The 26984-nt window shown below is 43.5% G+C and overlaps 1 protein-coding gene across 1 annotated transcript; it reads right to left on the bottom strand.

Moving 5' to 3' along the window:
- Positions 1–876: 876 nt before the first annotated feature.
- On the bottom strand, positions 877–9082 carry ATP6V1E2 (ATPase, H+ transporting, lysosomal 31kDa, V1 subunit E2). The gene is made up of 2 exons (XM_012653819.1): positions 8511–9082; positions 877–1853 (listed from the first exon to the last, which is right to left on the bottom strand). The coding sequence occupies exon 2, from the start codon at positions 1748–1750 to the stop codon at positions 1070–1072; it is 681 nt and encodes a 226-aa protein (XP_012509273.1). The 5' UTR covers positions 1751–1853; positions 8511–9082; the 3' UTR covers positions 877–1069.
- Between the last annotated feature and the right edge of the window lie 17902 nt (positions 9083–26984).

Here is a 26984-nt window from a genome sequence, read left to right as displayed (position 1 = left end):
CCACCAGCCACCAGACCTGTACACTGTGCCTGGGGCAGGATCAGGAAGTTGAACCGGGCATCTCCCCTTCCAGTGAGCTGGCTGTCCCACAGCAGACAGGTGACTCTCGGGGTTTTTAAACCTCTACACCAAGATGTGCTCAGTATCTGGTGGACAAGAGACTTACCCTCCCTCATTTGCCATTACTGAATGTGTGATGCAGCTGCCAGCCAGGAACAGAGGGCCACCATCATGCCTGGCTCTGAAACTCCACAGAGCGAGCACATCCCACTGTGACCTTTCCTGCATGCACACCAGGCCCTGGCCAGAGGCAGAGGGCAACAATGTTCACTGCGTGAGGCAGGGGAAGGCGGTGTCCAGGGTGCCAGGGAGCTGGAAAGTGGGTGCCCATGAACCCACCCCAGGGAGGTGGGTAGGCATTGGGAGCCAACACCATGCATGAACCATGGCTGCAAACCTGTGGCACAGGCGCCGATGTTCCATCTGGCTTCACTTACAAAACACACATCCAAAGATAAAATTAGGAATTTCAGGGCAGCAGCTACAGAGCATCAAACCCCAAGTGCTGGGCCCTTCTGAACATGGAGCCTTGTGTGACTATGCTGGTCATTTGCCCATGAAACTGGCCCTGTACACATGAAGAAGACCTCTAAACCTCATTCAATAACATAAGTTTAGGTACTGAAGCTGAAACAAAAGAAGGAAACCACACCTCACTTCACATTAGAGAAACATAGAGCTTCCAGACCCACAGGCCAGGAACACCACTCACACCTCACCTGAGGCCAAACTAAAGAACAGATGCCTTGACCTTCCTCATCCCAGACTACAGAACAGAACGGAAGCTGTGGTATGTATGGATGAACTGGAATTCGATTTCTGAGCACTAATTTGGGCTTTATGCCAAAGTCAACACTTTATAATGCCTTCAGCTATTCAAAGAGTATTTCATGAAAGATAGAACAATATCAGAGCAGCAACGAGGAAGAAACATTAATAGTTTCCTTTGCCCAAATAACTTCGACTTCTGTGGCTTATCACTTCAACACGAGCTTCACTTCCTGGAGGCTTATATAAAAAACTTTCTGTTGGCATTAGCTCCAAACAAGGCCATTCGTATTTCTGGCATCTTTTCCTGGGCTGAGAGATCCAGTCGACTTTCCAAGGTATTGGAAACCTTGATTCTCTGATTGCCGCTGTAGACCTCCACGCCTCCAGCTGCGTCCACAGCCAGGTATGCTTCTTGATCAATCTGGACCTCCACATCTTTTTGAGAAACCATCATGTATTCGGGGATGGCTTTTTCCACTGCAGCCTCTATCAGGAGGAGGTCCTGTGGCCTACAGCGCACGATCATCACAGGCTCCAGCAGTCGGAGCAGAGCCTGGAGCACGAGTTTATCCAGCAGCTCCTGGTAGATGTCTGGGTCCTCCACAATCTTGCTAAGTCTCAGCTTTGCATCGTGGAGCAATTCTGAGATGAGGTCATCTCGAGCTCTCAGGACTTGCAGCCTTGCCTGATTCCTCATGGTGGACATCTGGATTTTCTTCTGCTGCTCTATCTGTTTCTCCTTCTTCTCATAGTACTCCATGATCTTCAGTCGTTGGGTTTGCACAAGGCGTCCTTTTTCAATGTTAAATTCTTCCTCAGCCTTGGCGTCTATTTCCTCTGCTTTTTCATTGGCTTCCTGCTCAATGAAAGCCATCATGTGCTTAATCTGCTTCTGCACATCAACGTCACTCAGGGCCATGGCTGCTCTCAGAAAGGGAGGTGAAGGAAGTGCTGGTAGACTCTCTGGTTCCTTTGATTTAGGGCGGAGTTTCAGGAGTGTCTTCAGAGTTCCACTCCCTCAGCTGTAGAGTGCACAAGACAGGGAGAGAGAAAGTCAGAGCCTAAAGAGAGGGGTCATGGAGACCATATATACAGCTCTCATTTCACAGACGAAGAAATGGAGGCCCAGAGAGGGAGAACAATCTGTCCAAGGTCATAGTCTAGAAAAACAGAGGCTTGAACCTGGGTCTCCAGAGTTCCATCCCTGCTACACTCACTGTCTTTTTGTCAACAAATAGTAATCAGACACTTAGGGAAGACCTTACCCAAAAGCTCTCCAGACCTATCCAGAAGCTCTCTGATGGCCTAAGATTCAGATAATAAACCAACAGAATAGAAATACAAATTAATATGTAAATGGAAAGTGTATCCACATTTTGGGTGGAGAGGCCTGGGGAAAGTTTTAAGAAACTGATGGTCAGACAAGATTCAATCCAGAAGGTGCCTGGGGGTGGAAGGGTTTCAAGAGCCCTCCAATGATACAAAGAGGTAGAGCAGTACGAGGCAGATAACGGTACCTTGAAAAGAGCTGGGAGGTAGGAGGAGTTGAGGGTAGTCTTTTCACTGGGGGTGGTTTGCAAAGCTGGGTGTGTATCTGAATCACCTGGGGGATCTTTAAGAAATATAGCTTTCCAGGACCCACCCCACACCTATTGAATCAGAATCTCTACCAATAGGGTCTGGGAATCCATATCTTTAAAAGGTTCCCCAAGATGCTCAACAAACTCAGGAAAATGATGTATGAACAAAATGAAAATATCAACAAAGTGATAGAAATACAAAAATGAACCAAACAGAAATTACAGAGCTGAAGAATGCAATTACCGAACTGAAAAACTTCACTAGAAGAGTTCAACAGCAGACTTGATCAAGCAGAAGACAGAATCAGTGAACTTGAAGACTGGTCATTTGAAATTATCCAGTCAAAGGAGTAGAAGGAAACAAAGAGTGAAGAATACCTAAGGGACCTATGGGACACCATCAAGAGGACCAATATATACATTATTGGAGTCTCAAAAGGAGAAGATTGAGAGAAAAGGACAAGAAGCTTTTAAATATGTGATGGCAAAAAACTTCCCAAATCCAGGGAAGGAAATGGATCATCAGATTCAGGAAGTCTAATGGACTCCAACTAAGACAAACCCAAACAACTACATATTGAGACATATTATAACTGAATTGTCAAAAGTCAAAGACAAAGAATTTTGAAAGCAGCAAGAGAAAAGAGTCTTGTCATGTTTAAGAGAGCTACTGTAACACTACTTCTGTAATACTTAGCAGTTACCTTGCATTCCAGGAAGGAGAGGGATAATATGCTCAAATGGCTGAAAGAAAAAAAAAAAAACTGATAACCAAGAATACTATATTTAGAAAAACTGTCCTTCAAAAATGAAAGAAAAACAGGCCGGGCACAGTGACTCACGCCTGTAATCCTAGCACTCTGGGAGGCCAAGGCGGGAGGATTGCTTGAGCTCAGGAGTTCGAGACCAGCCTGAGCAAGAGCAAGATCTGTCTCTACTAAGAAAGAAATTAGAAAGAAATTAATCGGACAACTAAAAATATATAGAAAAAATTAGCCCAGGCATGGTGGCACATGCCTGTAATCCCACCTACTCGGGAGGCTGAGGCAGTAGGATCACTTGAGCCCAGGAGTTTGAGGTTGCTGTGAGCTAGGCTAATACCACGGCACTCACTCTAGCCAGGGCAACAGAGTGAGACTCTGTCTCAAAAAAAAAAAGAAAGAAAAACAAAGACTTTCCTAGATAAACAAAAGTGGAGGAAATTCATCACTACTAGATCTGCCTTACGAGAAATGCTAAAGGAAATCTCTCAATTTGAGACGAAAGGACATGAACCTGAAAGCATATGAAAGTATAAAGCTCACTACTAAAGATACATATATTGGCAAATACGGAATACTATATTACTGTAACAGTGGCATATAAATCACTTGTAATTCTGGTACAGAAGTTAGAAGACAAAATTATAAAAAGTAATAATAACTATAAAAATATGTTAGTAGATACATAATTTGAAAAGATGTAAATTGTTTCATGAATAACAATGTGGTGGGGGGAAAGAGTTTTTGTACCTGATTGAAGTTAAGTTGTTATCAGGTTAAAATTAATTGCTATAATTAGAAGATATTTTATGTAAGCCCATGGTTGCCACAAAGAAAATACCTATAGAAGATACACAAAAGAAAATGAGAAAGAAATCGAAGCATGTTGCTACAAAAAAATCAGTGAAAACACAAAGATAGTAAGAAAGGAAAAGGGAGACAAAAAGCTATGAGACAGGAAACAATTAATAAAATGGCAAGTCAGTCCTTCCCTATCAGTAATTACTTTACATGTAAATAGATTAAATGCTCCAATCAAAAAACATGAAGTAGCTGAATGGATAAAAAAATAAGATCTCACTATATCCTGTCTAGAAGAGACTCCTTTAGAGTTAAGGACATGTGTAAGCTGAAAGTAAAGGAATGGAAAAAGATATTTCATACAAATAGTAACCAAGAGACAGCAGGGATGGCCATACTTATATCAGACAAAATAAACTTAAAGTCAAGAACTGTCACAAGAGACAAAGACATTATATAATGATAAAGGGTCAATTTGCCTGGATGATAGAACAGTTATAAATATATATGTACCCAACATCAGAGTACTCAAATATATGAAACAAACATTGACAGACTTGGAGGAAGAAATAGCAATATAATAATAATAGGAGATTTCAATACCCTACTTTCAAAAATGGATAGAACATTCAGACAGAAGATCAGTAAGGAAACAGAGAAGTTGAACAATACTATAGACCAAATGGACCTAACGGACATATGCAGAACATTCCACACAGCATATTCTTCTCAAGTGCACATGGAACATCCTCTAGGATATATCACATGTTAGGTCACAAAACAAGTGTTAACAAATTTAAGAAGATTGAAATCATATGAAGTATCTTTTCCAACTATAATGGAATAAAACAAGAAATCAGTAGCAGAAAGAAAACTAGAAAAATCACAAATATGTGGAAATTAAACCATACACTCTTAAATAACCGAGAGTTAAAGGATAAATCAAAAGGGAAATTAGGAAATGTCTTGAGACAAATGAAAATGAAAATACAACATACTAGAACTTATGGGATGCAGCAAAAGCAGCTCTAAGAGGGAACTTTATAGCAGTAAACACCTACATTAAAAAAGAAGAAAGATCTCAAATAAATTACCTAACTTTACACCTCAAAAAGTAGAAATAGAAGAAATAACTAAGCACAAGGAAGAAAATAATAAAGATCAGAGCAGAAATAAATGAAATGGAGAGTATAAAAATAGAAAAAAATCAGTAAAACTAAGAGTTGGATTTTTTTCAAAGAAACAATGTTGTCATACCTTTAGTAGACTAAGAAAAAAAGAAGACTCAAATAAAACCTGAAAAGAAAGAGCAGACATTACAACTGATGCCATAAAAAAGGATTATAAGAGACTACTATGAACATTTATTTGTTAACAAATTGAATAACCTAGAAGAAATGGATAAATTTCTAAAAGCATACAACCTACCAAGAATGACTCATGAAGAAACAGAAAATGTGACCAGGCCTATCACTAATAAGGAGATTGAATCAAAAACCTCCCAATGAAGAAAAGCCCAGGACCAGATGGCAACACTGGTGAATTCTACTAAATATTTAAAGAAAAATGCCAATCCTTTTCAAGCTCTTCTAAAAAAATTGAAGAAGAGGAAACACTTCCAAACTCATTTTATGAGACCAGCATGACTTTGGCACTAAAGCCAAAGACACTACAAGAAAAAAATTTTTTTAAGCTATAAGCTGACATCCCTGATGACTACAGATAAAAAAAAAAATCCTCTACAAAATACTAACAAACTGAATTCAATAGTCTGTTAAAAGGATCCCATGACCAAGTGAGATTTATCTCTGGGATGCAAGGATAGTTTGACATATGAAAATCAATCTGATATGCCACATTAATAGAATGAAGGATAAAAATCACAATTATCTCAATAGATGTCAAAAGAATTTGACAAAATTCAACACCTTTTCATGATAAAAACTAAGAATAGAAGGAAACTGTCTCACTATAATAAAGACCATTTATGAACAGTCCATAGCTAATATCATACTCAATGATGAAAAACTGAAAGCCTTTCCTCTAAGATCAGGAGCAGGATAAGGAGGCCCATTCCGGACACTTCTATTCAAAACAGTATTGGATGTCCTAGGTAGAGCAATTAAGCAAGAAAAAAATTAATAAATGAAAGGCATCCAAATTGGAAAGGAAGAAGTAAAATGATCTCTACTTGCAGATGACATGATCCTATATGCAGAGAATCCAAAAGATTCTACACACAAAAAAACTGTTAGAACAAATAAATTCAGCAGATTTGCAGGGTACAAAACAACATACAAAAATCAATTGTTTCTATACACTTACAATGAACAATCTGAAAAGGAAATTAAGAAAGTAATCTCATTGACAATAGTATCAAAAAAATACTTAGAAATAAACTTAACCAGGAGATGAAAGACTTGTTCACTGAAAACTATAAAACATTGCTGAGATAAATTAAAGACACAATTAAATGAACATCCCATCTTCACAGATTGGAAGACCTAATATTTTTAAAATGTCCATACTAACCAAAAGGATCTACAGATTCAGTGTAATCCCAGCAGTAATTTTTGCAGAAATAGGAAAAAAAGAAATCCTTATATTCATGTAGCATCACAAAGGACTCCAAATAGCCAAAACAATCTTGAGAAAGAATAACAAAGCTAGAGATTTCACACTTCCAAAGCTAAAGTAATCAAAATAGTATGGTACTGGCATAAGGACAGACATATAGACCAATGACACAGAATGGAGAGCCCAGAAATAAACCCTATATTTACAACCAAATGATCTTCAACAAGGGTGCCAAGGCAACACAATGGGAAAAGGATAATCTCTTCAATGAATGGTGATGTTAAAACTGGATATCCATATGCCAAGGAATGAAATTTTATCCTTATCTTCAACACACACAACAATCAACTTAAAATGGATTAAAGACTTAAACATAAGGCCTGAAACTATAAAACTCTTGGAAGGAAACATAGAGAAAAAGTTTCATAACATTGGTCTTTGTAATGATTTCTTGGATATGACACCAAAAGAACAGATAACTAAAGCAAAAATAGACAAATGGGATTACATCAAATTAAAAGGCTTCTTTGCAGCAAAGCAAATAATCAACAGAGTGAAAGGGCAACCTATGGAATGGAAAAAATATTTGCAAACCATGTATCTCATAAGGAGTTCATATCTGAAATATATAAGGAACTCCTACAACTCAATAGCAAAACAACAACAACAACAAAATACCCAAAGTACTTGATTAAGAAATGGGCAAAGGACCTAAGTGGACATTTCCCCAAAGAAGTTATACAAATGGCCAAGAGATACATGAAAAGATGCAGTAATCATCAGGGAAATGCAAATCAAAAGCACAATGAGACATCACCTCATACCTCACATCCGCCATTATAAAGACAAAGGAAAGAAAAAGAAAACAAGTTCTGGCAAAGTTGCGCAGAAACTGGAACCCCTGTGCACTGTTGGGGGGAATGTAAAACAGTGCAGCCACTATGGAGCACAATATGGAGGTTCCTCAAAAAATTAAAAACAGAGTTACCATATGATCCAGCAATTCTGCTTCTGGGTATTTATCAAAAAGAATTGAAAACAGAATTTCAAAGAGATATTTTCACGGCATTTATTGCAGCATTATACACAAGAGCTAAGAGGTAGAAACAACCTAATGTTCATTGATGGATCATGAATAAAGAAAATGTGGTATATACACTAAATGGAATATTATTCAGCCTTAAAAAGGAAGAAAATCCTGTCACATGTTGCATCATAGATGAACCTCAAGGACTTTATTCTGAGTGAAATAAGCCAGTCACAGAAGGATAAATACTGCATGATTCCACTTATATGGGTTATCTAAAGTAGTCAAACTGAGAAGGAGAAAATAGGATGATGGTCGCCAGGGCCTGGAGGGAAGGGGAAATGGGGAGTTGCTGTTCAACGGGTCTGCAGTTTCACTCATGCAAGATGACAAAGTTTCGGAGATCTGTTGTACAACAATATGCACGTAGTTCACAATACTGTACTGTACACTTAAAAATTTAAGAGGGTAGTTTTCATGTTATGTGTTTTTGGACACACACATACGTGCGCGCACGCACGCGCACACACACACACACACACACACACACACACACACAAAAGGATGTCCCAGAAAGAGGTACCACTCAATGAGCTTGGTGGAAAAATGACCTAGTGCTCATGAAAAAGGCCAAGCCCTTGGGTTCAACCTTACAAGCTGTCATTGAAAGTTAAAAAGAAAATTATTTAGCTTATCTACTCCCCATTATTTAAGGACGTACTCTTTTAAAAACTGCATTTTTGTAAAGAGAGCAAAACATTCTCTGCTCCTAAATAAGACAAGTCAATTAATGATTAAAAAAAAGACGGCTCCTGAGTAACCATGCTGGTCACTGGCTTTGGGAGCCATCGTCAACGAAAGTAGAAAGAGTGAAAGATCCAGGAAGCTCCAGGTTATGTGTGTGGAGAAAAAAACATACCAGAGAACACTTACCAGTCCCTTGCCAAGGGCCTGCCTCTGCTCCGGCGCCGGGAGTCTGCATGCAGAATGTGGAACTTGGAACGCACCCTGGAACCTGGCACTGTTGCTTCCTTCTTTGTGCAGACGACCCTTGCAGGCTGACTGGGCAGCGTGAATCCAAAGAGCCAGGCTGTCACTGGGGAAGGCTGGCCAAGTCTGCCACGAGGAGGCCAAGAGGGATTTCCTTGGCACCCGAGCCGTGGCCAGGGTTGTCCTGGCACACTCAGAATCTCAATTAAGTTGACACACGGTGGGCTTCAGCTCCGGGGTGGGCTCATCTCAACAGATACGTGTGTGGCCCCAGGCAGCCAATTTGTTAACTTTCAAATGAAAAATACAGCTGTCATGTTGGCAGATCATGGCCTCCCTTCCCTGTATGTGAGTCGCACGTGAGGCCAAAGCCAGTGGTTGTTTAATCAGAAACCAGCACAAGCAAAATCTACCAGATGGTCTTTAAGGGAGCCACACTCACCACGGGGGCTGCCATGCTCAGGCCCATGAGGGACGACAGCCTCTCCATGCCCACACAGGCCTGGGTGGGCATCGCCAGCCTCCGCAGCTCGGGCCATGGAGCCAGACTGCTGGAATTCAGATCCTACTTCTGCATTTACCATCTGTACGACTCTGGCAAAGCAGCGCAGCCCTTGAAGCCTCAGTTTCCTCGTCCGTCTAATGTAAATAATAATACACCCACATCCTAGGATTATTGTGAGGATTAAATGAGAGAAATCAATGTTTAGCACGATGCTAGGCCCAGAGTTAATTTTCATGTCTGGTAGTCATGATTACTATCATTCCTACTATTAATATTATTATTGTTATCCCTTCTCCTATGATTTAGGCTTCTTTCCTCATCACAGTCAGAGAACCTATGAATGATTCAATTTCCACTCACTTAAGCAGAAATATATCCTAGTGTTGCCTCCTTGCATTAAACTTAGTAGCCCTGCCTGGAGCTTAGGGACCGCCCCCTCCATACTTCATGGCACCTTTGCCCAAATCTCAGGTGGCCACCATATCCTTGGTGATGGTGGGGGAATTTCCCCAACCCTGGGGCTCCGGGCTGGGGATGAGGTGGAGTCACCTTGCAGCCTGTCACACATCCCTGTCCCTGAATCCGCAGTCCTGAGCTCTCATGTCCCCTCCCTGCACCTCCACTTCTAAACAGCTCATTAGTGCTGGGCTTGAAGGCAGCTGCAGGGTGGGGCAGGGTGGTCAGGGATTAAGCAAGTGTCTGCAGGAATGTGCCTGCCGTGTAATGTGTCTGGCAGATGTGACTTCCAGTCTGTCTGGGATGGGAATTATAAGCCCACATGCGCCTGTGGCTTGAGCAAATCCTACAAAACAAACCAGAAAATGGGAAATGCACACGTCTGCTCTTGCGTGAGGGTTCGGACCCCTCCACTCCCCGAGGCAGGCTTGCACAGCAGGTGGCATCCCCCCTGCCTGTGCTTGGGGCTAGGGGCCACAGGTCGGCCTCTCTAAGCCAGACTTACCTCCCATAAACTCTTCACTAAGGGGCCTCTTTGTTGCCCCCAAACACATCAGGCTCAGTCCCACATGACACCTTTGGCTCATACTGTTCTCTCTGCTAAAACGCACTGCTCCGCTCCCCTCCACTCACTAAATAAATCCCACATTCTCACGCCTAGTTTAAGCCCCACCTTAAACCATCTCCTTGACCTCTGGACTCCTGCTCAAAATGACGACAGCGTGGCCTGTTTTCCAGACACAACTCGGAGGTGGAGTCAGTGTCCTTTGTTGTTCCAGTTATTAAGATTTTTGCTTTCTCCAGGAAACTTTGAGAATAAGAATCTCCTTCCCAAGGAGGGCTGGGTGCAGATAGGTGCTCCTTAAACATGGATTGGGGTAGGAGGGATGATTTCCTTTTTCTGTCTTTTTTATTGTGAAATATGATACACATTCAGAAAAGTGCATAGAATGTAAATGTACGGCTTAATGAATTAATATGAGGCAAATATTCTGTAACTATCACCTAGGTCACGAGATAGAACATTGCCAGGATCCCAGAAGCCCCTCCATACGGCCTGGGGGAAGGGGACAGTGCCCAGCGGGTAACTGTGTATTTGTGGGCATAGCAAGAGTCCTTAGAGGAAACATGAACTGGAAGATCTCTCTTCTGGGGCTGTCCTACCTGAGCCTGCATGCTCCGGGGGAAGCACGCATCCACAGCACCGCCAGAGGAAGGAAAGGCAGCAGTGCGCGGCAGGGAAAATGTGTCTGTCAACCTGGAGCCTGCCCAGACCCTGAAGCAACTATTCATTCCAGCTGGGATTTGTAAGCAAGTCTGAGGTCAGACGTGTCTGGGTGTGGGCTCCGCACCCATGGCCAAAAGGGAAGCAGCAGCCAACGTGGGCCTCCAGACACTTAGAGATTGCAGAGTGAGGAAGGGAAGGGGCTTTCCGGAGCTGGGAGCACAGGGCAACTTGCAGGGCCCAGGAAACGGGTGGGAACATTCACAGGAATAATGACTCCTTTGGGGATTTCAAATATTAAATATGTGGGAGGAGGGTATCCCCTTTTCTGTCTTTCAAGAAGTATTTGTTGAACACCTACTATGTGCCAGGCACTGTGAGGGCACCAGAAAGAGAGAACAAGGCAGATTCCAGGTCTTCCCCCAAAGCCCACAACGTAACAGTAGAGGAACCCATGAGCAGGTAATCACATTGCAGTTGGTGTGTTAGGAATCAGCCATTTCAAGAAGGCTAAGAGTGAAGAGGTCCCATCCCTAAGCCTCTCTTCCCAGCTCATCATGGCTCTTTTATAATGCATTGCCCTGCAGACAGTGAAACTGCATAGTGGGTGGTTTGAGTAACCACCAGTAACAACAGAACACCAACGTGGAGAGAGGTGGATGGAGATAAATAAAAGGACATAAATCAATTTAGGAAAACTCAGACAAGAAAATGAGGTTTCAGGGCACATCAACAAGTCACCTGGAAAAGGTAGAAAGTTGGTAATGTTCACTAAGGAGAATTTATTCAAACAGACAAGAATCGATCAAGTCTTAATGAAGACCCAACTCTAAGCAATGCCTTGGGGTTTCCGGAGAGGGAGTGGTACTGTGGGCATGGGGTCAGGCAGGCAGGAGGAGTAAAGACGGGCATTGAAGGATGGACCTCTGGCATGGTAGAAAGAAGAAAGACAGTCTAGCCAGGGAGAATGCAGTGGGCAAGGAGACAATGATGGGAAGAGGTAGGAGGTCTGGGTACAGGTTAAACAGGTTTGCGTTGCAGTGAGACTGGGGAAGGTTGGAAATGTCAGCCTGAGAGTTGGGGCATTAGGCAAAAGAGCCCATCAATGGCTCTGAGCAGGGTTGTAACTTGGCCAAACCTGGGTTCAGAAAGATCAGCCTGGCGGTGGCAGGGGCAGGAGAGTCTGTCTGTAAACCCAATACTGGGTGGAGACCATGCACAGATGAGGTCCCGGGTATGAGACAAGGTGTCAAGAGTGGAAGGAGATGTGTCCCAAGGTGTCAGTCTTGGGGGCTCAGCGTCTGACCCACACAGGACAGAGCAGCTTGGCCTGGGGTGAGGGTGGGCAAAAGCAGGAACAGGCACCCTGCTCCCTCGGGAGCAAGCTGGGGAGAGAAAACAAGAGCAAGAGAGTGCATTGGTCTGGGAGTAACAGGAGACATCTAGGGAGAAAATCAGAAGTGCCTGAAAAGCTTTGTCTCTGCTTCAGCTGCAGATGAGTAAGGGCCACATACAGTTTTATTGCAAGGATTGCACCCCCAGTGGCAAAGTGGGCTTTAATGCCTACAGGCGGGGGAAGAAACATTTCTCCCAAAATAATTTATGTTATTCACAACTTAATTTCTCCTTCTAAAACATCTGCAGGCAGGTAGGTTACTTCAAAGCGGTCAAGTTCTACCCACGAGCCATTTGCTTCAAAGTTACGTAGCTAAAAGTTTCCAGCAGCAGTTTCTCCAAAAAGAAAAGCCCTTCAGCTCTATCCCTGCCTAAAGGGGCAAACACTACCTGTGGCCATTCCTCATTGCCTTAGAAAATGTGAACCGGGGGTTATAAGATCTGCTTTTTTTGGGCAAGCTGGAAATCCCATTTTTAAAAGTAAAATCTGGCCAGGCGCAGTGGCTCACACCTATAATCCTAGCACTTTGGGAGGCCAAGGTGGGAGGATCACTTGAGGCCAGGAGTTGGAGGTTGCGGTGAGCTATGATGACGCCACTGCACTCCAGCCTGGGAGAGAGAGCAAGACCCTATCTCAAAAATGAATAAATAAATAAACAAAAAATAAAAGTAAGATCTTTCTCTTTTTTGTTTGTTTTATCATGGTAAAATGTACATAACAAATTTTGCCATTTAACCATTTTAAAGTGTACACTTCTTTGGCATTTAAGTACATTCACAAGGTTTTGCAACCATCACCACCATCTATCTCCAGAACTTTTTCATCTTCCCAAACTAAAACTCTGTACTCATTAAATACTAACTCCACAACTCCTCACAGCCACTGACAACCACCATTCTACTTGCCGTCTCTATGAATTTGACTACTCTAGGTACGCTGTAAGTGGAATCATATGATATTTATCCTTTTTTGACTGGCTTATTTCACTTCTCATGATATCTTCAAAGTTCACCATATTGTACATGTGTCAGAATTTTCTTCCTTTTTAAGGCTAAATAATATTTCATTGTGTATATATACCACATTTTATTTATTTATCTATCCATAGACACTGAGTTGCTTCTACCTCTTGGCTATTGTGAATAATGTTGCTATCAACATGAATGTACAACTATCTGTTCCAGTCACTGTTTTCAATTTTTGGGGTATACAGCCAGAAGTGGAATTAGTGGATCATATGGTAGTTCTATGTTCAGTGTTTTGAGAAACCTCCATACCATTTTCCATAGCAACTGCACTATTTTGCAATTACACCAGCAATGCACAAGTTTCCATTATTTCCACATCCTTGCCAATACTTGCTGTTTTCTGTTTTTTGATTTTTCATAATAGCCATGCCAATAGGCATGAAGTGGCATCTCATTGTGGTTTTGATTTACATTTCCCTAATGATTAGTGATATTAAGCATCTTTTCATGTGCTTATTGGCCATTTGCATATCTTCTTTGGAAAATGTCAACTCAGGTTCTTTGCTCATTTTTTTTTTTTTTTTTTTTAGACAGAGTCTCACTCTGTTGCCCTGTCTAGAGTGAGTGCCATGGCGTTAGCCTAGCTCACAGCAACCTCAAACTCCCGGGCTCAAGTGATTGTACTGTCTCAGCCTCCCAAGTAGCTGGGACTACAGGCATGCACCACCATGCCCGGCTAATTTTTTCTATATATTTTTAGTTGTTCAGATAATTTCTTTCTATTTCTTTTAGTAGAGACGGGGTCTCGTTCTTGCTCAGGCTGGTCTCGAACTCCTGAGCTCAAACAATCCGCCCGCCTCGGCCTCCCAGAGTGCTAGGATTACAGGCATGAGCCACCGCGCCCGGCCCTTTGCCCATTTTTTAATCAGGTGGTTTGGTTTTTGTTGTTGCGTTGTCAGAGTTCTTTCTTTACCCCTCTGTGGTCCCGAGGACTCGGCCCCAGCTGTGTGGCAGGGTGCTCAGCTGGCAAACACAGCCCTGTCCCAGGGTTTCTCAAAGTGTGGACTGTGACCCGTTAGTGGGCTGTGAGACCACTGAATAAAAAGAAATGAAACTAAATGGAATAGAAAATCCAGAATTCATTACAGGTAGTAAGGTTAAGTATTGTTTTATCAAACTTTACTTGTTATATGTACACACACAAACATAATATGTATATGAATGTTTTCTGGTTCACAATGAAAAATGTATTTGTCACTGTCATTTGCAGTATAAAATATTTGAAAAACCTGCCCTACAAGTTAACTGAACTCATCCTCCTAAGGAAGCAGTAAAGCAACCATCTATTGTTATTTAAGAAGATCCTTGGAAGGTCTCATGTACCCACTCAATCCACTTGTCAAAGCACTCACCCCCTAAATAAGGGGTAGGGGGGTGGGTGTGGGCTGAGATCCCTGCTACATGGTGTGTAAGCGGCTAGATGGCTAATAGTGAGCACGCCCGTGTGTCGGGTAGACATGGGACATCACAGGATGTAACTCCTCTGAGGCAGGTCTCCCTTCTCCCCCTTCATGAGGGTAGGGACCAGGCCTTCCCTGAAATAGGAAGTCTCTCTCTACCTCGGATGCTCCATGGGCAGCAGCTTGGCGTCACGAGAAGCACACTGGACTTGGCATCAGAGGTTCAGAGCCCAGTCCTGATGTCACTCAAAGGCTAGGCAAGCTGGATACATGCTCACAATCTGCCGGAATTCACCCTGATAAAGACACAAAACTGCATCTGTAAAATCAGGATGTTAATGAGGAGTCTGTCATCCTCAAGGTGGAGCTAAGGAGGTCAAATAACAGAAGGCACGAACAAGCTTGGTAAAGTGCTAGCTAGAATGTTAGATGTTGTCACTCCCAAAGCATCACCTCCCTGATCTCTCAACACTTCTCACAGAGACTAGTACGTAGCAGTAGCTTAGTATTAATAATAATGGTTTGTTAAACCCATGGATGAATGGACAGGTGGTCTGTCTCCCCAGTAGAGACAAGAAACTGTCTCCCCTGTAGACTGTCAACAGTCTAAGGCAGGAAAGAGGAATGGGAAGATGATGAATGCAAAGGAGACGCAGTGTCCTGCCCCAGAGGGACAGCTTTGTTAGGTCCAGAGCCGAGAGGGAGACACACGAAGCCTCATGTGTAGCAAAATGATGTTTTATTTTGAACATCTGGGTGCAGATGGTTGGAGGCCTAAGAGCGTCCACCCTGAGGGAGGGGAAAGCCTTGGGTTTTATAGAGGGTATTTTGGTGGGGGTAGTGAGTAACACCTACAGAGATAGGGGAGGGGAGTAGCTTCGTCCTTATCAGCGGGGATAGGAATGCCAGCGTGGCTGCAGCTGCTTGTGGTCGAAGTTAGATTTATAACCTTGGACTCTCCAGACTCCTGCAGCATTTGCTGCACAGGCTTTATGATATTTTCGGGTTCTCACTCTAAGTAAACCCAACAACCTTCCCCTGTCCTGCCCACGTTGCTGGAAGACAGGGCTCAGGAGGAACCTGTTAACTGTAAGTTACTTGAATGACTTTGCCTGGGGTCCTCTGGTTAAGTCTATTCTACTCAGAGAGGTGACCTCGAGGTCCAGGAAGGCTCCCATCTGCTTAACTTACACTCTACTCAGGGATGACAGTGTAATTAATGCCTGGCCAACAGAGTGGTCCTGCCTCAGTCAGAACAGGGTCCTGACCACCCTCTGCTCAGCCAGACAGTAACCCTTTAGATATTGAATCAGAGGGGTCAGAGGGATTCAGGGAAAGGCCCAGGGTGATGGGGGCACCCGAGGAGCTCAGAGCAGAGAGTGTTTAGCAACCAGCATAAAATTATTTCAGTATTTTCATAACCTGTTTGGTTACATTGTTGCAAAGTGATTAAAGGTTAAAAGTCCCACCTTTAACTGAAGGTCTCAGGAACACTCAGTTCAGACCACGGCTGCTCTGCCACACTCGTCTCCAGCATGCAGGGTGTCTCCCGCCACCTACATTCAGAACCCCCTCCCCTTCCCGGTCCACCATGATCCCCTGGCTCCCTAGAGCCTGTGAGACACCAGGGTGGCTCCAGGAGAGGGAGAACAGAAGCTGAGAGGAGGTTCTGGCCTGTGCACAGGGATGAGATGGTGGTGGCGGGTGGGGCAGGCAAGTCCCCAAACTCTGCCACTATCTCAGGGTAGGTCAGGCAACCACTGCTTAGGAACCTGGAACCAACATCTTCCTCCCTTCCCCAGCCCTCATTCAGAGGTCTAACAGCTTGCCCTTTAAGTCCTCACACACAAAGGTTCTCATTTCCCCCCCTTTCCCTGGAGAGTAGGGTCACTGACCCAGCCCCCTCCCTAGGTGTTATTACAGATGATATAATTATCAATATGGTTGGGTTTAGGTCTATCATTTCGCTATTTGTTTTCTATGTATCCCAGATGTTCTTTATTCCTTTTTTCCTGACTTTCTTTTTTTGTTGGTGGGGTGCATTTTTGAAATTGAGGTGAATTTTACAATAATATAAAATTAACCATTTTAAAGCGAACAACTCAGTGGCATTTAATATGTTCAATATTGTATAACTAGTACCTCTATCTGGTTTCAAAACATTTTTATCACCCCATAAGGGAACCCCATTAAACAGCTGCTCCCCATTTTCCCCTCCCGTCCCACCGTCCCCAGCCCATGGCAACCACCAATCTGTATTCTATCTCTGTGGATTTACTTGTTCTGAATATTTTGTATAAATGGAAACATACAACATGTGACCTTTCATGTCTGGCTGCTTTCATTGAGCATACTATTTTGGAGGTTGCCCCACATCATAACATGTATCAGTACTTCATTACTTTTATAGCTGAATAATATTCCATTGTACGGAAACATCACAGTCTTTATCCACTCATCCATTGATGAACATTTGAGCTGTCTCCACCTTTTGGCTGCTGTGAATAGTATTTCTATGAACATGGCATGCACATGTATTTGTTTGAGTACCTGTTTTCAATTCTTTTGGATACATACCTAGCAATAGAATTGTTAACTTTTCAAAAAAGTTTTCAAGGCTGAACCATCTCATATTCCCACCAGCAATGTACAAAGTTCCAGTTTCTCAACATTTTCACCAACACTCATTATTTTCCTTCCCTCACCCCTAATTGTAGCCATTCTAGTGGGTGTAAAGTGGTACCTCATTATGGTTTTACTTTCATTCACCTAATGACTAATGATGTGGAACATCTCTTTGTGTGCTTGTTGGTTATTTGTATATCTTATTTGGAGAAATGTCTATTCAACTCCTTTGCTCATTTTAAAAACTGGATTATTTATCTTTTTATTGTTGAGTAGTAAGAGCTTTATTTTTAACATATTATGGATGCTCGACCAGATACATGACTTGTATTTTCTCCCATTCTGTATGTTGTGTTTTCACTTTCTTGATAATGTCCTTTGATGCAGAAATGTTTTTTTTAATTTTGATGAAGTCCAGTTTTGTTTTTTCTTTTGTTGCTTGTGCTTTTGATGTCATATCTAATCCAAGAGCATGAAGATTTATCCTTATGTTGTCTCCTAAGAGTTTATGGTGTTAGCTTGTGCTTAGGTTGTTCATTCATTTTCAGTTCATTTTTGTGTATGTTGTGCGGTGAGAGTCCAAATTCCTTCTTTTGCATGTGGTGATCTAGTTGTCTCAGCATGATTTATTGGATGGTCTTGGCTCCCTCCTGCCTTTTTTATTATTATTATTTCATTTTATCTTTACTATTGGCTTATTAGCTATATCTTTATTTTATTGATTTGTATTTTTATAGTGAATGCTCCAGGTTTTACAATTTTTCCTAGTCTGCCTTTGCTATAGTTTAAGTGCATGTGTCCCTTCGAAATTCATGTTGGAACTTAAACACCAAGGTGACAGTATTAAGAAGTAGGAAATTTGGGAGGGCAGAGTCCTCATGGATAGGATTAGTGCTCTTATAAAAGGGCTTAACAGAGGGTGTTCACAACTTTTTTTGTCTCTTTCACCATGCGAGGACATAACACTTGTTTCTTCCCTCTGGAGGATGCAACAACAAGGCATCATCTTGAAAGGAGAAAGCAAGCCCTTATCAGACACCAAATCTGCCAACATCTTGATCTTGGACTTCCCAGCTTCTAGAACTATTAGAAATCAATTTCTGTTATTTATAAATTACCCAGTCTAAGGTATTTTGCACTAACAGCAGGAATGGACTAAGACATCAAATAATACTATACTGCTTAATGCATAATGTAAAGATTTTAGAAGATATATAAGGATCTTATACATTTCTGGTTTTCCTTGGTGTTATCGTTGTTATAGATTTTATTTCTACATGTTATAAACCATGTAATATACTGCTGTTATTTTTGCTATAGATGATCCATTATCTTTTAAAGAAATTATTTAAATGAGAAAGAAATGTCTCATATTTACCCATATAATTACCATTTCTGGTGCTCTTCACTTCTATAGATCCAAGTTTCCATCTGGCGTCATGTTCTTTCTGCCTCAAGAACTTCCTTTAATATTTCTTGTAGTACAGATCTTCTGGTTTAAAAAAATTCTTTGAGCCTTTTGTTGTCTAAAAAACACTTATTTTACCTTCAATTGTGAAGGATATTTTTTGCTGAATGTAGAATTCTAAGTTGACAATGCTTTCCTTTTTTTTTATCCCTTTCCTCACTTTCAATATGCTGTTCCATTAAGTTCTGGTTTGCATTGTTTCCGATGAGAAGTCTGTAATTATTTCTATCTTTGTTCCCCTTTCCACTTTTAATTTTTTCTATGTATTACTGGTTTTGAGTGATTTAATTACAAAGTGTCCAGTTTGATACAGTTTATTTTGTGCTTATCCTGCTTTGAGTTTGTTGAGCTTCTTGGATCTGTATGTCTATAGTTTTCACTAAATTTGGAACATTTTTGGCCATTATGTCTTCAAATCATTACCCTCAGTTCTTTTCTGAGACTCCAGTTATGTGTGTATGTTAAATCATTCAATGTTATCTTACAGGTGATTGAGGCTCTGTGTTTGTTTCCCCTTCCTACCTTCCTTTCTTCCTTTGTTCCTACCTACCTGCCTTCTTTCTTTCTTCCGACCTGCTTGCTTGCTTGCTTGCTTTCTTTTCTTTCTTTCTTTCTTTTCTCTCTTTCTCTCTTTCCTTCTTTCTCTCTGTGCTTGGATAGTTTCTATTACTATGTCTTGAATGTCACAGATATGTCCTCTACAATGTCCAATCTACTCTGAAGCCTAACCAGCGAGCTATTCACTTCAGGTGCTGCAATTTTTAGCTCTAGAAGTTCCATTTGGTTCTTTCTTATATCTTTCCTTTCCCTCCTCACTATGTTCATGTTTTCCATGAAATCTTTGTGTGTATTTTATATTCCTTTTTCAGTCTTTGTCTGCTAACTTCATTATCTCTGTCATGTTTGAGTTTGTTTCTATTGACTGATATTTCTTTTGATTTGGGGCTACATTTCTCTACTTATTTGAATATCTAGTAATTTTTAACATGCTGAATTTTATGTTGTTAATTGTATTTTGTTGTTGTCCTTTAAAAAATGATGACATGTGCTTTGGCTGGCAGTTATGGTAATAGTGGATGAACTTGTTCTTTTCGACACTTGTTTCTAAGCCTTGTTGGGGGGATATCTAGAGTAACCTCTACTATGGGGCTAATTTAGCCCTTATGGGGTCTCTACTGAATTCTCTAGACATTCAACAAGGTCTCTTCACATAGGCGGTTGAAACTCAAACATCTCCCAACCCTGTGTGAACTCTAGGAACCAATCAGCTTCCAGCCTCCTAGTAGCTCTTTGCCTAACATTGTGACGTTTCACCCTATGCATGTGCAACCTAGTATTCAGCGACAGACTCAACGGATCCCAGAAACCTTTTTTGCTGCTATACTCTTTCTTCTCTGATACCCTGCCTTGAAAAGTCTCCCCAATTATCTTCTCAACTCAGCAAGCCAACTCTGCTATGCTTAGGTTCACCCTCGCTATGCTACAATTCAGAAAGTACTTCCAGCAGAAAGTTAGGGTGATAGTGGGGTTTGCCCCATTTGTTCTCTTCTTTCAAGAATCACAGTCCTGTGCTTTGTGCTGTCCAATTACTGAAAAAGAGTGATATCATATATTCTATGCAGTTTTCAAGTTGTTTACCTACTAGAAAGGTAAATCTTGGGTATGGTAGAAGCAGGAATTTCTACTCTCCCTACACGAAACATATTCAATGTAGTGATCTGCTTCTCTAGTCCCTTCTCGGAAGGCTGGGTTGCAAGCAACAGAAGCTGTCTATGGCTGATTAAACAGAAAAGAAATCTTAAAAGGATCCTGGGTGGCTCACAGGATTGGTAGGGGGGAGCTAGAGAAGTTGCTCAAGCCAGGAATAGTGCCCAACACATGGCATAGGAACTATTCCGATGAGAAAACCACTTCTGGTATCATTGCTGCCACCAAACTCTAGACAACCCACGAGTACATACAGTTGTCACTTCTGAACCAAAAAATCAATTATACCACACCACCACCATTGCCTGCCCTGATGTGTCACTTCCTGTGTCAGGAACTAAATTGTGTACCCACCACTAAAGCTGCAACCCCCAGAGAGAGTGTGCCCTATATTTAACTTTAGTTTCACTAGCTCTAAAGTCTGACGAAGAAAGCACTAGTCTGTAATTTCCAGTTTCTAAAAGAGATACTGTTTTCTTCCCATTAAGACTCATGAAGTAGCAGATTCTCCAAACTCAGTGTGGGTCTGATGTTTAGTGACCAAAACATCCACTCTAGAGGAAGGAACAACTATAAGTGAGTCTTGGTTTTCTGGCACTGTTGGTACTAGGAGCATAGAATAAAATCACTAATTTCCTTACTGGAAGAGGGATCTGTAACGCAGAAACCTTTGGATCTCATGGGAGTGGATGACTCCCAGATCATGAGGCTTCTATACCAGCAACTCTAAGGAAGTGTCCTTTCCTATGGTCCAGAAACGGGTGGCAATGTCATCAGTCACAATGACTGGTCTCCTGACTTCACGTTGCAGCAGAAAACAGTTAGAAATGAAAATGGCAAAACATTATTAAGGGTGCTCAAGCCAAAATTCTCAGAGGCTGGGGCAGATTTGTGGTATGTAATGAACTGGAAAAAGGGATCTAGATACATTTTAACTGGAAATGAAAACCAAGTGAGCCAGTCTTATTGGATTTATTTATCATCCTGACCATTAGGGACTAGTGACCTTTAAGAAATTGCTGCAATATTTAAGCCATTAATCCCTCAGCTCAAAATATTGGGAAATGTACATTACACCTGAGCCCTAAGAGAAAAGGTACCGATGGGAGATTTTAATGGCAGGCAGGAAAAGAGGGTTAGGTGTGGCGTATAGCCTGACGCTGCATGGAAGGCCAGGTGGAGTCTGGAGGGCAGAGGAGCCCTGGGGGTGAACAGGCTGCAGTCTGAAGGTTCTGGGCATGTGTGGCAGAAAGAAGCATAACAGATGAGTAAGGCAGCAGCAGGATAAAAGAATGATAGCCATTTTACCTCCCTACCAATACTCTCTAAGAAGGTGGTTCAGAGAGGGAGAAGAGAGCAGGCCAAGGCTTAGGGATTCAGAGTGAGCATGGACTCCTGTACTGACAAACCAACTGCCTGAGATGTGGAACAACTCATGGATTTGACCTGAATCCTTCTCGCCTCCCTCTCCCCTTGACATCTGCTTCTCTCCTAAAATTCTCTATTTCCAGAGTAGGCTGGGGAAGGCCTAGGAACTTTGAGTGGTAAAGCCACAGCCCAACTTCAGTGGGTATTGCTGTTTGCCTTCCCAGTACGCATCCCCCTGCACCTGCCACCCCTGTGCAGAAACCATAGAATCTGGGTGGAGGCAACACCCCAGCCCCTGCGGGGTGGGGCTGACAGGCCCAATTAGGATAGATAAACTGCTGTCACAGGCCTAAGACACTGCCACCTGATGTTTTGCTAGCCACCATGATTAGTTCAGGGATGAACTAAGCAATCTCATCACAGGAAGTCCAAGGCTTTGTTCAATGAGTGGGTCAAGAGAAGCTCTCTCTCCTTTTGGGCAGTGTGGTATATGGATGGTGATGCCTGGACCTGGTGCAGCCTTTTGCTTCCAGGAGAGAAGGCAACCTGAGTAGAAAGTTGACCCATAGAGAAGAGAAAAACCAAAAGAAGTGCTGAATAAAAAAGAACGAGAGTTCTGATCAATTCATGACCTGAAGCTTGAGCTCCTTCTGGATTTTTTTCCATTACAGAAGTCCACACACTTCCTTTGTTGTTGAAGCTGGTTTGGGTTCACTTTTCTGTCACTTGCAACCTAAAGCATTGTTGCCACAACACCCAATGATCTATGGGAGTCCATCCTTCCATTTCTTAAGTGGATGTGAGGGACACATGAAATGACACAAATGAATGTCTTTTAGAACCTTACTGTACTTCTGGAGTTCTACTCTCAGCTTGATTTAGGCAGTTGGTTGCATATTTAGGAATCAATAGGAGACGGGAAAGGTTTAACAAGTGCAGAAGAAACCCAAAGAAGAAGTGAGAGAATAGCAGCAGAGGAGATGAAAAAGGAAAAGAGAGAAGGAGGAGGTAGATGGAGTCACAATGCAGAAGCCTCAGAGTTATCTAGAATCCTTGTTCTCCCTCACACAAGTCCATGGATTCTGTCATTTAAATATTTCTGAAACCAGCTTCCATGTTCAGCTCAGACTTTCATGATCTATCTCCTCCTTGCTCTGTCTGCCTTCACCCTTGTCCTCTCCAAATCCATTTTCTACAGCAGTCCGAGAGTGATCTTCTCAAACAACAGATCTGAACTTGTCGTTTTCTACTCAAAATCTTTTGATACCTCATCAATGTGGAACATGGCAAATAGCATGAGCTTTGAAGACAGAACATTTTGAAACCTAGCTCTGCCACTTACCAGCTGTGTGACTTTGGGCAAGTGTCTTAATCTCTCTGCACATCATCTATCTAAATGATAGTAATAACACCATGATAGTCAGGATTCCTTTGGTTACCAGTGACAGAAAACTAACCCCTGCTCACTAGGCAAAAAGAGGGGAAAATTTATTAACTCTAGTAATGGAAAGAAGAATAGTAGCATAAGAGGGTCTCAGGGATAACCAGAATTAAGAACTCACAAATGGCCTGTTTCCCCTCAGCCTCTTTTGGCCGGGGCATGGGGGAGACTGGGTGTTGCTCTCCATGTTTGCTTCCCTTTGTACTTTAGCTTCACTTCCTTGGATTGGCTATTTTGTGAATGGCTGAAACATGACTGGCTCACATTGCCTAGTGTAGTTACCAAAAGAGGAGAAACTTCGGCTGTGAATCCAAAATTCCAAATTCTCAGGAAAGGTCTTTGATTATCACATCTTGCATCACGTGCCTGCCTAGGGCTAATCAACAAAGGTTAGGGGCAGGATGTGTAATAAGATGGCAGCTTCCATTTAACCACATGATGACAGAGATTAAATCAGAAAGCACATTTAGCAGAAGCAAATGGAGCTGTTCTGGAGGGACAAACCAATAGATATCCTCTACAAATCTTACCTTGCATGGTTGCTTTGGGGATAAAATAAGATGACCTTTATCAATGAGCATCAAATACCAGGGACAGTGCCTGGGTACAGCACACAGCTACAGTGTACGGCAGATGCGCTACAGTTCTTGTTTATTCCCTTCATCCCTTCCTCACTCCCAGGGCCTCTTTTTGCATAGATAGATAGTGCCTTCATCTTTTGCTAAGTAGAAGAATGTGTCCCCCTCTGGGTGGATGCACCCCTATGGGCACAGGGTTTGACAAACAGAGGTCACATCTATGATAAGAAAAAAAAAATGCCCTTTCTTGCCATGAACACAGGGTTGAACTGGGGCTGTGCCTTTGTGGGTAGCATGTGGGCCAGACTTCCCTAGCAGCGCCCTTGGCCGTGGCCCTTGGCCCTTGCACAGTGCACAGACTGCCCGACCAGGGTGGGGCCCTGCATTCTTCATTTCACTTTCAGAAGCCATAGACGGGCTGCATTACTCAGTTCCCAATTAAATATAAACCAGTTCCCCTGCATCACTAATCCTGCACTCCATCTACCTTAGACAGCTCGCCATTCCCAGGAAGTTGTATGCTATTTCTTTTTGCCCTGACAAGGGGCTCTTGGCTTTTCCCAGGCATTCTTACCTTCCTCCTATTAGCCTCTTAAGCATCAGGGCAATGACACGGCTTCTGCAAATCCTTCCTCAACACACCCAGAACTCTGTGCTAACTGCCTCCTCTGCATTTCCAGAAGCCTGTTCTTTGTTCTCTAGCAAAGTGCTGCTCACGTTGTAGAGTACTTACCTGTTTGCTCATCAGTTCCCGCCCGCCTCCGCTTGCAGTGACTGTGGCTCTCCAGCTCTGCATCCCTGCCTAGGAATAAAGCCTGACATCTAATAGACTTCAATAAATGCTTATTATTGAAATACAGGATGAATCAATGAATGGGGAGGAGGGAGTAGAGGAAAAAGAGAAGAAGAAGGCTAAGTAGAAATTTCACTATTTTCACACAGACTTATCTCTTTCAACATTTGCAGTTAAAACCAAAGGAGAAGAGCAAGCAGACAGCCTAATAGACACTCAGGAACAAAGTTGCTTCCTGTCTCTCAAATCCCTGAAATTTGAGAACTATCTTACCACTTGGGGCATTATCTTCATTGCCCATGGGAAAGTGAGGTTTCTGTTGAGGTCTGTTTGGTGCATCCAGCTAAAGCATTCATGGGCTGATATGGGGGCATCCCAGATCATTCCCCCCCACACACATCCCACATAGACGCTACATGGAATTGGTCCCAGAGCTCTAAGTATTCCTGGCAATCAGTTTTGGCATCTCCATGGGCCAAAAGAATGAGGTCACTGTCACCAATGAAGTCACCACTGCATGATTCATCTGACATCAGTTCCCCACTTGGAGTGCTCTGACATTCCCAGAGCTTCGACCAGAACATCCAGAACCCAGGGTCCTGGATTTATTTATAGATGAGGAAACTGAGGCCCAGAGAAGGGAAGTGACATGCTCAAGTCAACACTGCTATCATTGTCAGAGCTGGGACCAATTCAGCTCTCCTGGCTGAGTGCCCTCCTGTAGCTCCTTAACCTCTTCTGATAGACTCTCCTTTTAGAATACTGGCCCTGGCAAACGCTGCCTGAACAAAATGGTTCTGCCAGCAAAGAATGGGGCAAGCCCTTCTCTCCTCCCCTCTGAGGAAGTGGCAGAGACCAGCTTTGAACCAAGATTTGAGCTCAAGGCACTCGACTGCCCTCCTTAACCTGCCATTCAACACATACAAAGTATCTTCCAGATTCATTACATCTAAAGCAGCCCACAATGCAAACTCCCACACTGCAGACACAAAGGGCTAAAGGGCGGAGCCCAGGGACATGCTCAATGAGAATCCGCGGGGAACTTGAAATAACTGCTGAAGTCTTCCTGGGAAAGTGGAAATCAGACGCCGGGTTCGAGTTCAGGTCTGGAAAGTGAGGAATGGGGGAATGTAACAGTGAACATTTCCCAAAGTGTGCCCCAAGTCCTTGAGTGCTGGGAGCAGCTGGGAGCCTCTGGGATAACCACTTCACCTCTGAGGTCTCAGCTCACTCACCTGCAACCTAGGGAGATGGTCCAGTGACCTCTGCGCTGCCCCTCAACACAGCTTTTCGCTAACGCTGAGAATCCATGAAAGGAAGAGATTTATCTCAAGTCAGCAAGTTGGGGGAGGGGTGCAGTGTCAGCGTGGAGTGCACTCTCGCCCCAGTGCCAATGTTCAAAGCTACACTCTCGGCCAGTGAACAGGACCTGGACAGACGGGTGTTTCCAGGCTTTGCCAGATACAGGGGCAGGGGGTGCCACCTCGATCACAGGCCAAATGTTAGAGAGTGAGGGTTCTCCGGGATTACAACTGAATACCTTCGAGGGATACTGGGGACTGAAAGGAGGCCTTGGAGAATGTCGCCTCCAGGGGGAGCACAGGTACATTTGCCCAGTCCAGAGCTGACCGGCTCTCCCTTTTCTGGCTGGTTGGGATGGGGGTGCTTCAGTGGTTCAACATGCTGTGTCTCCTTTAGTCACCGGTTTCATAGTAAATGATTCAAGCTCTTGCTGTGAAAGGCGGGGGGTGGTGGCTCGGGGACCAAACAATAAGCCAAGAGTCCCTGCTTTCCAGCTCAGGGACGCCCCCATCACCTTCCTCCACCACCCTGCGCGCCTTTTAAATTAAAAAAAAAAAATTAACCCTCATGGCCTTTCTTCCTGATTTCTAGTTCCGTTGTGCACTTAAGAGGCCGATAGAATGGCTCTTGCCTTCCGGGTGGAGTTTAGATATATATATATATATAATTTTGCATGACTGTTGCGTCATCGTTCAAGTCGTCGTGGTTCCCCGAGAGGCCTCCTCGTCTTCTCCCAGCATCGGGGCCTGTGGACGCTTCCGGGCGTTGCGGGCACTTTCGCGAGGAGCCCTCGGCTCCTCCCGATCGATTCCCTCTCGGCCCCCTCCCCCAGCCTCACCTTCCTCCCCCTCCCTCTTCCTCGGCTCCTCCCTCTCGCCCCCTCCGCGCAGCCCTCGCGGGGAGTCGCGCTAGGGCGAGCGGGCAGGGCCGCGCGGCGGCGGCTGGCGGGGCGCGGGGCGGGGGCGCGGGGCGGGCGGCAGCGCTCGGGGGAGGTGCCTGGGCCCGCCCTCCTCCGGGCCCAGCCGGGAGGGGGCCCGGCCGGCGCGGGGCGGGGAGAGCTGCCTGGCCCCTCCCCTCGGCTGTCCTCCCCAAAGTTGCCGTCTCCCCCGGGGCCGGACAGTCTTA

This window comes from Propithecus coquereli, unplaced genomic scaffold (assembly GCF_000956105.1).
Source record: "Propithecus coquereli isolate 6110/MARCELLA unplaced genomic scaffold, Pcoq_1.0 Scaffold43, whole genome shotgun sequence".
Lineage (NCBI taxonomy): Eukaryota > Metazoa > Chordata > Mammalia > Primates > Indriidae > Propithecus > Propithecus coquereli.
The sequence above is the reverse complement of the archived record's forward strand: the minus strand, read 5'-3'. Positions and strand labels throughout refer to the sequence as shown.

Coding starts and splice junctions, on each gene's coding strand:
- ATP6V1E2 (XM_012653819.1), bottom strand. CDS start 1,750: ATGGCCCTGAGTGACGTTGATGTGCAGAAGCAGATTAAGCACATGATG.